This window comes from Chiloscyllium punctatum, chromosome 34 (assembly GCF_047496795.1).
Source record: "Chiloscyllium punctatum isolate Juve2018m chromosome 34, sChiPun1.3, whole genome shotgun sequence".
NCBI classification, from domain to species: domain Eukaryota; kingdom Metazoa; phylum Chordata; class Chondrichthyes; order Orectolobiformes; family Hemiscylliidae; genus Chiloscyllium; species Chiloscyllium punctatum.
In genome coordinates, this window is record NC_092772.1 from 50,232,501 (window position 1) to 50,244,737 (window position 12,237).

At 45.7% G+C, this 12,237-nt stretch overlaps 1 protein-coding gene across 1 annotated transcript in view; it reads right to left on the minus strand.

Annotated features, from left to right (window-relative positions):
- Positions 1–4,200: 4,200 nt before the first annotated feature.
- Positions 4,201–12,237, minus strand: part of LOC140458943 (IgGFc-binding protein-like) — a 160,137-nt gene continuing 152,100 nt past the window's right edge. Inside the window, exons 33-36 of the mRNA XM_072553677.1 lie at positions 9,368–9,552; positions 7,035–7,195; positions 5,599–5,847; positions 4,201–4,471 (exon numbers count right to left, since the gene is read on the minus strand). Coding sequence (XP_072409778.1) covers positions 4,201–4,471; positions 5,599–5,847; positions 7,035–7,195; positions 9,368–9,552 — 866 coding nt within the window. The remainder of the gene's footprint in view (positions 4,472–5,598; positions 5,848–7,034; positions 7,196–9,367; positions 9,553–12,237) is intronic.

The window sequence follows — 12,237 nt, forward strand, 5'->3', positions numbered from 1 at the left end:
ATCCCAGCTTTCCCAATGCTTTTCTTCTTGTGAACGGTTAGCTATCTCCCAGGTTAAAAAAGCAAGTTCAAAGAATGCTGATTCCCAGAGAAGGCTATTGTGAACAAGGCAAGAAACCTTGAAGGTGAATTTTTATCAATCAAAAGAGAATACCGACAATTGGTCCCAGTAAATATTGCAAAGAAATGACTTCAGAGGAAACTAGCAGGTTATTTACACTGTATCAGAAACCACAACATTTGTTAAACTGACTTATCCTGATTGAGAGAAAGAAACCGACCAAATTGGTGATAATAGGAATGATTCAGAACCGTTCATTCTAATAGCACCTAGTTTTCATCTTGTTCCAAGGCAGTGGACAGTTGCAAAGTATTAGTACAGCCAGCAGCTGATCAGTATTAGACAGACAAGTGCAACTGAAGAGCTCAAAAAGATTTGGTTTCCACTGGAATTATCGCCTGTACAGAAGAGAAAAATGAAATGTTATTGAGTATGCAGAGACAGAAGGCCTGGATAATATTGCATGTTTACTTGATATTAAATCTCTGAGCTTCTTCTGACATTGAGCAATCAACCAAGATAATCATCGATCAGGTCAGGATTTTGCCTCAACACCATGTGTGAAATTTTGTGTTTTTCAATCAAATGGGAGCTGCCTTATTCCTGGACAGTGTGGAGCTCCTTGAGTGTTGTTGGAGCTGCCCCCACCCAGGGGCAAGGGGGTGGGGGGGGGGGGGGGAGGTATTCCATCACACTCCTGGCTTGTGTCTTGTCAATGGTGGGACCGAGTTAGAATTCACAACACCAGGGGGGTTATAGTCCAACAGGTTTGCTTGAAATTTCCAGCTCTCAGAGTGCTGCTCCTTCGACAGACTGAATAACAAGTGAATAGCAGGTGATTAAAAGTGTTAAAGGTTGTGGGTAAAGATTTATTTAGCCTGTTGGCACTCCAGTCACACTATTCATCTTTATCTGTTGACACTCTTAAATACCTGGAATTATCTTGCCATTATCTCTCTCTGCCTATAATTTCTGTGACTATGTGCTTTCTTCCACTTCACCTGATGAAGGGGCAGTGCTCTGAAAGCTTGTGATTTCAAATAAACCTGTTTATCTTTTAAAGTTGCCACTCAGGCGGATAGAGCTTGTAAGAAGGCCTATGGTGTTTTAGCGTTCATTAGCAGAGGGATTGAATTCAAGAGTCGTGAGGTGATGTGACCTTGGTAAGGCCACATTTGGAGTACGGTGTGCAGTTCTGGTCGCCTCACTTTAGGAAAGATGTGGAAGCTTTGGAGAGGGTGCAGAGGAGATTTACCAGGATGTTGCCTGGAATGGAGAATAGGTCGAATGAGGATAGGTTGAGAGTGCTCGGTCTTTTCTCATTGGAACGGCGAAGGATGAGGGGTGACTTGATAGAGGTTTATAAGATGATCAGGGAAATAGATAGAGTAGACAGTCAGAGACTTTTTCCCCAGGTACAACAGAGTGTTCCAAGGGGACATAAATTTAAGGTGAAGGGTGGAAGGTATGGGGGGGATGTCAGGGGTAGGTTCTTTACCCAGAGAGTGGTGGGGGCATGGAATGCGCTGCCTGTGGGAGTGGCAGAGTCAGAATCATTGGCGACCTTTAAGCGGCAATTGGATAGGTACATGGATAGGTGCTTAAGCTAGGACAAATGTTCGGCACAACATCGTGGGCCGAAGGGCCTGTTCTGTGCTGTATTGTTCTATGTTCTATGTTCTATGTTCTAACTATAACCTGGTATCGTGTGACTTCTGACTTTGTCCACCCCAGTCCAACACCGGCACCTCCACACGATGGTGGACAGGCGTTGGGGAGTTAAGAGGTGAGTTACTCACTGCAGGATTCCCAGCCTCTGCCTACTCTTGTAGCCACTACTTACACGACCAGATGGGTTTCTGGTCAATGGTAACCCCCAAATGTCCAGAGGGGGTTTATCAGTGATTGTGATACCATTGAATGACAAGGAGCGATGATTTACCCACTTATTTTCTCCTTCACTGGCCTTCTGGGAGAGGGCACGATACAAGTGGTGATGTTTTCTATCAGGTAAATCTTCACTATAGAAGGAATACTTTTGTATCTTCTAGCCAGTTACTCACCAACTAAATTCGGCGGTGTGTCAACATCTGCCTTGGTGATGGGACCAATAGATATCACACTGGATTGGCCTTTGCTGTTACTGCTTTGGGCATTTCTTTGACCGGAGCAGCTCTGAATTGGAAGGAAAGCTTTCATGTTATTGGGATCTTCCTGACCATTCACCTGAACTTGTAACTTCTCTAAGTATACACTGAAGAAATACACCTAACACTCAGAGAAAGGTTCATATTTACCAAACAGTAGATTGCGGAAAGTTAGATGAGCTGAGCAATTCTGGGAAAGTCTATGGTGTTAGTTTTAACCACCCCATTAGAAAAATAAAAATATTCACAGACCCCTTCAGCCCCAGATGCATATTTCCAGATGTAAGTGTACAGTTCCTGGTTTCCTCTCTCAATCCATTCTTATAAGTGGGGAGACACCTCCTACTATCCAACCCACAGCAATCATTCCAGAATGTATTGAAGTTTGGAAGATTATCAAACACTAAAACACCAACTCTCTCTGTCTAAGAAGGGTTTCTAAGATTACATAAGGATCTTGATCAAATGGGTCAATGGGCCGAAGAGGGGCAGATGGAGTTCAATCAGGATAAATGTCATGTGTTGCATTTTGTTAATGGTGGGGCCCTGGGTAGTGCTGTGGAACAGAGGGACCTAGGGGTTCAGGGACATAATCCTTTGAAGTTTACATCAGATATAGATTTACATTCTATTATCCCTTCCCTCAAGTGTCTTTGGTCATCTTCTATTGTATCTCTGAATCCTTAGACTTGGGAATACTAAGGGCAACTTAGTTAGCCTTCTCCTCTGGTCTGATACCTTTCTGAAATTTCCCAAATCATCATTGAATGTCAAGAGATTAGATTCTATCTTATTGAAGATGGTCATAGCCTGGAATTTGTGTCACATGAATGTTACTTGCCACTTGACAGCCCAAGAGTCGAGCGAGTGTGGTGGTGGGAAAGCACAGCCAGTCAGGCAGCATCCAAGGTGCAGGGGAATCGACGTTTCGAGCATAACCCCTTCATCAGAAAAGGCTGATTCTCCTGCACCTTGGGTACAGCCTGATAGGCTGCATTTGTCCAGCCCCACCCTCTCTCACCCCTGATCTTCAGAATCTGTAGTCCCCACTTTCTCCTACCTGTCAGCCCAGGCCTGGATATTGTTCAGATCTTGCTGCATTTGAACATGGACTGCTTCAGTCTCTGAGGAGATGCAAATGGTGCTGAATGTTGTGCAATGATTGACCTTACTGAGACTGACTCGGAGAGATGTACCACAACGAAACAGACCTTTAGATCCAACTCATTTTATCCTAAATTAATCTAGTCCCATTTGCTAGCACTTGGCCCATATCCCTCTGAACCCTTCCTATTCATATACCCATCCAAATGCCTCTTAAATGTTTTCATTGTACCAGTCTCCACCACATCCTCTGGCAGCTCATTCCATGCACGCACTACCCTTGGTGTGAAAAAGTTACCCCTTATGTCTCTTTTATATCTTTCCCCTCTCACCCTAAACCTATGCCCCTCTAGTTCTGGACTCCCCAACCCCAGGGAAAAGACCTTGTCTATTTCCCCTATCCATGCCCCTCATGATTTTGTAAACCTCTATAAGGTCACCCCTCAGCCTCCGATGCTCCAGGGAAAACAGTCCCAGCCTGGTCAGCCTCTCCCTGCAGCTCAACCCCTCCAAGCCTGGCAACATCCTTGTAAATCTTTTCTGAATCTTTTCATGATGGAGGGAGGGTCACTGATGAATCAGCTGAAGATGGTTGGGCCCTGGGACACTGCCCTGAGGGACTCCTGCAGAGATGCCCTGGAGCTCCCTCCCACCAACCACCACCTTCTTCCTATGTGTTAGGTATGACTCCAACCAGAGGATTGTGGGATTGTAGCTGTTTCAATCTTAGCATCAGGTACAACAGACTATGACTGCCTCATCCATCCTGTGTGACTATCATTATAAAGGAAGAATTGGATCTGATAGGAATGGGATGGCATGAGCTCCACTTGGAATGAACCAGTGACATCTACTGGGAAAACCCTTTCCTAAAAAAGGGTAAATCTTTTTACAACAGAGATCGGTTTCTGACAAAGTCATTCAGAAATATTTCACAGTAGGAGGTTAACTCTGAGTCCAAACAGGACACGCAGACCATCGAGAGAAAGGTCATACTTACTGGTAAACATTGGCTGGTTCGGAAGTCACACAGCCTGATCTGACAATGCAGGTAGATTTGATTGACATCACCAATAAACTTAAACGCTGAAAATGAGAAGCGGCAAATGGATGAGGTCCCAGTCTCCTTCACTTCCACCTCAGTTAAAGCGCTTGGACATCTGTAAGAAATTGTATGATAATTGTTCAAACATAATTATGTGCAACCTTTTAAATATTACACTCAGAATGTGAGATATTAGCACATCCTGCTAATCCTGCCTGCTAATGTAGTTAACTCGGCCATACTAGGGAGATTTAAATAATCTTTGGATAAGCTCATGGATGATGATGGGATAGCGTAGAGGATGGGCTTAGATTAATTCACAGGTTGGTGCAACATCGAGGGCCGAAGGGCCTGTTCTGTGCTGTAATGTTCTATGTTCTATGTTCTAATATCGTAGACTGCAGAGTCTCATCATTCACATTCACTTTTTGTCACAACATCAACTGGAATCTTCTACAGATTCAGGGATTCGGTCCAATGTCTCTGCCAACTCTTTTAAAAGTGCAATCCAGTCGTCCCAGGTGTCTCCCCAATGCACCTACTTAACCAAATAATCCTTGATATCATTTTCCTTAATTCTCTGCTATCCTTGCTCTATTTTTCATCCTATCCCCATCCCCAATTGTCTTAGAGAGCCATCTTACTTGAGTCTACCTCCATCAAAGAATATGGCTCTCCATATTGCCTCCCATCCCTCGCTGCTTCCCCTGCTGCTGAATGTGTTGGTGTCTCTAGCTTTGAGTTCGATGAATAAATCTAGAATCGAAAGTTTCTCTCAGTGGTGGGTGCCCATGACTATTGTCACAGATTGTTGTGAAAACCCATGAGGAGAGGGTGGGGAGCGGGCACTAATGTCTTTTAGGGAAGGAAATCTGCAGTTGTTACCTGGTCTGGGCCTACACATGACTCCAGACCCAATGCGACATGGTTGACTTCCAACAGCCCTCTGGAATAGTCAGACACTCAGGGAAGGCCCGAAGGGATGGACAATAAATGTTGGTCAACCTCAAGGCACTGACATCGCATGAACAAATATAAAGACAATACCAAATGGCATATATGAAAGCTGCATTTGTGAAAACTCTGGCAAGAATTTGGAAATTTCCTGTCACTTTAAGACTAGGGAACAGAGCAAGGTAGACAGGCTGAAACAAAGAGCTTTGAAAGTGACGTCTCAATTCAAGGGAGTAGAAGGCTTTGGAGAGAATACCAAAAGGGCTGAGATACTGGTGTCATACTCACTGATTGCTCACAAGGCCCCATCTCGTCTGCGATGAGGGGTTATTGTCTGGAGTGGTCCAACAGTTGTCCAGGGTCACCACAAACTGGTTGGGATCCAACTCCATGACAGTGACGCCAATGTAAACACGGTCATCTACACTGAGTCGGACTGGGGTCTGAGTGTAGGGTTGGCTATATTCCGGGTCTTGGTACATAATCATTCTGACTTCATATGACCCTTCACCTGATGGCAATGCTATGTTGACCACACTGTGTCAAGAAAAGGAGGAGAAGAAATGCAGTCAATTGACTTTCCCATAGGGGACTGAGAGGATAGGACCATGAGAACAGGAGCAGGCCATTCAGCCCATCGGACTGCTCGGATGGAGCAAAGCAGATGTTTCCACCACAAACCCTGTGGTCATCTTACTTCCAGGAGTGGAGAAATCCCAGGGAATACTTCATTCAGGGAGAAACCCATTTGTTCAAGTTCAAACCTTTCAAATTACTCACCAGGGGAGGGGAAGGAGCGGTGGGGAGTGATTGGTCCTTCACCTGTTTGGGTATTTGTCATTTCCTTGCCACACTGGATATCCAGTGGGTTGCTGGACGTGCCCTGGATACAGGAATGAAACTCAGTGCCTATCACCAGCTCACGTAGTAAACTCATTGCCCTGTCAGCTCCCCAAGCCCCAGGCATTCCCTCACCACATATTCCCCCCACCATGTCTGTGTGGGTTTCCTCCGGGTACTCCAGTTTCCTCCCACAGTCCAAACATATGCAGGTTAGGATGGATTGGCCATGGGAAATTGTCCCATAGTGCCCAGGGATGTGCAGGTTAGGGTGGGTTGGCCATGGGAAATTGTCCCATAGTGCCCAGGGATGTGCAGGTTAGGGTGGATTGGCCGTGGGGAAATTATCCCATAGTGCTCAGGGATGTGCAGGTTCGGGTGGATTGGCCATGGGAAATTGTCCCATAGTGCCCAGGGATGTACAGGTTAGGGTGGATTGGCCATGGGAAATTGTCCCATAGTGCTCAGGGATGTGCAGGTTCGGGTGGATTGGCCATGGGAAATTGTCCCATAGTGCCCAGGGATGTGCAGGTTAGGGTGGATTGGCCATGGGAAATTGTCCCATAGTGCCCAGGGATGTACAGGTTAGGGTGGGTTGGCCATGGGAAAATGTCCCGTAGTGCCCAGGGATATACAGGTTAGGGTGGGTTGGCCATGGGAAATTGTCCCATACTGGCCAGGGATGTACAGGTTAGGGTGGATTGGCCATGGGAAAATGTCCCGTAGTGCCCAGGGATGTACAGGTTAGGGTGGATTGGCCATGGTTAATGCAGAGTTACGGGTGTAGTGTAGGATGATCTGTGGAGGTTGGGTGCAGGGATCTACATTGTACTCCCCAACGCTGTCCGTTTGATTATGGGTTTGAAATATCTTGGTCTCCTTACCTTTGCACGACCTCATCCGACACAAACAGCGAGATGTCGATAGTGAGAGGGTACACGCAGGAGAAGTCTAGAGAAATAGTCCGATTGTGTGAAACAAGCCCGTAATTCTCAATGACCGACGCTTGGATGGTGTTGGAGTGAGTAAAGTGTGTGATGTTAACCTAAACATTAAAATATCTTTGTGACTCAGAGTGTCCCGAAAGGGGAGTCAGCACATCAGGCACTTTAAGAATTTGAAGCACATGTTGCTCTCGCATCCCTGAATCAGGAGCTGGGCAACACAATGTTCACATTCTGTCCCTGATTCAAGAATTCAACCTGGGATGGACAGAAAAACACATCTGTGCCACCATTCAATATAATGGCACAATCTCAGTATCCTATTCCCACCATCTCCCTATACCAGCTGATCCCTTTTGCTGTTCCACCTCCCCCCGTGAATATATTGAACGAACTGTCCCCAACAGCTTCCTGTGGGAGAAAATTCCACAGATTCACAGGTCTCCCATTGAAGAAAATCTTTCCCATCTTAGCCCTGAATGGTTTACTCCTTAATCTTAGACTGTGACCCCCCCCCCCCCAATTTCTGGACTTCCCCAACATCGGGAACATGCTTCCTGCATCTCTCCTGTTCCAGTCCTGTCAGTGTTTAAAAGGCATCTGGATGGGTATATGAATAGGAAGGGTTTAGGGGGATATGGGCCAAGTGCTGGCAAATGGGACTGGATTAGTTTAGGATATCTGGTTGACATGGACGATTGTAGACCGAAGGATCTGATTCTGTGCCACATGACTGTGCTGTGATTGCTCTATGGCATTACTCCAGATGTGGCCTCACCAATGCCTTTTGTCACTGAAGAATAACCACCCTACTCTTTTATTCAATTTCCCTCCCAGTCAATGCTAGGAGTCTAGTTCTGGTCAACCTTCTCTGAACTGCTCCCATGCATTTCAGACCTGCTGTAAGTAAGGAGCCCAAAACTGTCCATGGTATTCTGGCCTATTTCTCTATAATACCAAGCCCAAAAATACATTCAGCATTACAGCATCATATCCAGACCACTTACTGGGCACATCTGTCAACATGCACTCTGTCTGCCAAATGGTTCACAATTAACTTCATAAAATCCATCTTCCAGAACTACTCACATGAAGTTAATGTTTACAAGGAATTCAGTGCAGAAGAGTGTACTCTGCCTGGAGACTTCAAGAGGCAATTTCCCTTTTCTTTGCAGACCAGAGACATGCAAAATGTTCTTAAAATAGCTTGTTATGATTCCTGCTGATGGTAATACTGGACAAGTCAAATCCCAGAAAGAAACCTGGCTTGATGGACCATATCTTTAACACCTTCAATTGGTTCATGCGGTGGATAACCAGGGAGGAGGAGATGGAGAGATTTTTAATCAGTGATGGGATTGCAGGGTTGTGGAGGCTGGCAAAAAGAGAGTTGAGGCTAAGATGAGAGCAGGCATGATCATATTGAATGGGCTAGTAGGCTTGAGAGGCTGAATGGCCTCCTCCCGCTTCTAGTTCTTGAGTTCTTGTATTCATTCTCAACCAAACTGTAAATCTCTGTTCTGTAGTCAAAATAAATCTAATTACCTCACTGTATTTACTCTGCCAATCCTAAACCCAACAGTATAAACTCCTTTTTCTGATTAACATTACAGGGGTCTGTCCCAGGCACTTTACTGCAGTGGGACTAATATATTTTGGTCACTGTTCCAAGTTGACTTTCTGACCTTATCATCGAAATGCTTCACCAAACTAAAACTACACCCATCTGTCTCTGCTCTGGAATTCAAATCTAAAAAAAAACACATATTTCATGAAAATTGTCCCAGGAATGAAAAGTTTAACATATTAGGAATGTTTGAGGACTCTGGGTCTACTCGATGAAGTTTAGAAGGATGAGGAGAATCTAATTGAAACTTACAGAATACTGAATAGCCTGGATAGAGTGAATGTTGGGAAGATGCTTCCATTGGTTGGAGAGACTCGGACCCGAGGGCACAGCCTTCGAGTAAAGGGAAGACCCTTTAGAACAGAGATAAGGAGAAATCTCTTCAGCCAGAGATTAGGGAATCCATGGGATTCACTGTCACAGAGGGCTGTGGGGGGCCTGGTCATTGAGGATATTTAACACAGAGATAGATAGGTTCCTGAGAAACAAGGGGGTCAAGGGTTACGGGGAGAAATGGGGTTGAGAAACATACTGAATGGAGGAACAGACTCAATGGGCCAAATGGCCTAATTTCTGCTCCTATGTCTTACAGTCATCATTCATCAAAGTCCTTTTGAGTTTTTTGAGTTGTTCTGCATGTACAAACCTTGAGTGTGGAGCCACATGAGGGTCTGGTGCTATCGAAATGAAAGGTCAATCTTCCATCAGTGACCTGCCCGATACAACTGGGGTCTTTCAAGTGGAAGTAGCGAGTGTGCCAGGCATCGCTGAACAACAGGCAGCGGGAGAGTGAGATCTCACTGCTGCTCCCATTACACACCAGCCTGTAGTCTGGAATCACAACAAAACAGCCATCAACAATTTACAAAATGTGCCCTGGCACTATATTAATGCAGTAAGGAAGGGGCAAACATGGGGGTTTCTCTGGAAGAGAGGAAGGTCCTGCCTAATGTATTCACAGATGAGCCATAGATTATAGGAACCTGCAGCTCAGGGATAATGTCCCACCTCTAGGACAAGAAACCCAAGTTCAAATGACATCTCAGAATAGATTGATCAGGAAACATCAACCAGAAGGTGTATAACTCTGATGATGTCTTGGTATGTAAGTTCAATATCTCTGAGCTGTACCATTTTGATTAGATTACTTAGTGTGGAAACAGGCCCTTCGGCCCAACAAGTCCACACTGCCCCGCCAAAGCGCAACCCACCCAGACCCCTACATCTACCCCTTACCTAACACTACGGGCAATTTAGCATGGCCAATTCACCTGGCCTGCACATCTTTGGACTGTGGGAGGAAACCGGAGCTCCCGGAGGAAACCCACGCAGACACGGGGAGAACGTGCAAACTCCACAGAGTCAGTCGCCTGAGGCGGGAATTGAACCCGGGTCTCTGGCGCTGTGAGGCAGCAGTGCTAACCACTGTGCCACCGTGTCACCCACACCATTGGTGGGGGATTCAGGGTAGTCTTGGTTTGAACTTTAAATCAAAGCACAGAAAATGTGGAGGGGAGATAGTTAGATATGACTGGGATATGACTGGGATATGACTGAGATATGACTGGGATATGACTGGGATATGACTGAGATATGACTGAGATATGACTGGGATATGACTGGGATATGACTGAGATATGACTGGGATATGACTGGGATATGACTGAGATATGACTGGGATATGACTGGGATATGACTGGGATATGACTGGGATATGACTGAGATATGACTGGGATATGACTGGGATATGACTGGGATATGACTGAGATATGACTGGGATATGACTGGGATATGACTGGGATATGACTGAGATATGACTGGGATATGACTGGGATATGACTGGGATATGACTGGGATATGACTGGGATATGACTGAGATATGACTGGGATATGACTGAGATATGACTGGGATATGACTGGGATATGACTGGGATATGACTGAGATATGACTGGGATATGACTGGGATATGACTGCGATATGACTGGGATATGACTGGGATATGACTGGGATATGACTGGGATATGACTGGGATATGACTGGGATATGACTGCGATATGACTGCGATATGACTGGGATATGACTGGGATATGACTGGGATATGACTGGGAAACAGATAAATTTCTCAGTTGTCATTGAGTTCACAATCAACCAATGAGCACAGTAACCAGGGTATACCCATGGCTACTATCCCATTACCAAGTCAGTCTTTATTTACACATGGAGAGCCCTTGGCTGTCATACGACCTCATTCAGAGTCAGGTAGGGACCAGATTGTCAGTATCTCTGACCCTGACCCCTGTGGTGTGTCAGCCAAGGCTCCCTGATTGGACCAGATTTAACAGCCCCAATCAGGGAACTCACATTCTCTGATGTCCAGCTTGTTACAATCACTTCACTGGTCAGATAAACGTAATACACAGACGGTGCTAGACAGACTCAGAAGGGCTGGCAGTTCGGAACTCAATCAGAAAATCTCTCCACAGATGGTGCCAAACTTGCTGAGTTTCTCCAGCATCCTTTGTGCTTGTTTCAGAGTTCCAACCTCAACAGGATTTCCCTTGAAAGGGGTATGGGAAGGTTGGCTGTCACCCAGATGGGAGTTGTAAGGGTTGATGGTTGGCAGTGCTGTATGTGGTCTGAAAGGAGTGGTTATGTCCCACATCGGTTGCATTGATTATTCTGCTCACTGTTACCCCTCTTACCATAGTTCTTATTCATCTGGTCACCAGTGGCATCATCACAGAAGCATCCGACAACCCCTCTCTGCTCGCCGCACCACTCCTCTGCTGTGCACGACTCTCTCTCACATGGGGACTGTAATGCTGGTGGTGAAAACAGTACGCACTGTTACAACTTCATCCACCCAACAACAAGTTCGTTCCAACAATCCCATCAGGAAACACTGGTCCTGACAATGGGATGAACATCAAGATGAACTGGGACTGTGTGATTGCTATTGATCTGTCGGTTAGTTGGCAGAGATTCACAGAATTACTACAACCCAGGAGGTGGTCAGCATGTCCATCACCTTCCTGCTGGCTGCCTGAATGATCATCTCACTCAGTGTCTCTCTCCCCATTCTCATACACATTCTTCCTAAGGGGTAACCTTTTCACCCAGAGGGTGGTATGTGTATGGGATGAGCTGCCAGAGGAAGTGGTGGAGGCTGGTACAGGATGGGGACATGATTAGGAAAGGTTGAGAGGGATATGGGCCAAATGGGACTAGATTAAGTTAGGATACCTGCTCGGTATGGATGAGTTGGACTGAAGATTTTGTTTCTGTGAAGCACATCTCTATGACTTTAAATGGCCACCTAATCCCCTCTCAAAAGCCTGAACTGAATCTGTCTCCACCACATTCTCTGTCTGCTTCTTCCACTGACTATAGCAGAAAGTGTTTCTCAAATCACTGTTGTTTCTTTTACCAATTACGCACCTCCTGCTCTTGTTCCCCCTCATGATTGGGATCAAGTTTCCTTCTGTCTGCTCTATTCAGTGCCTGCTCGTGATTTA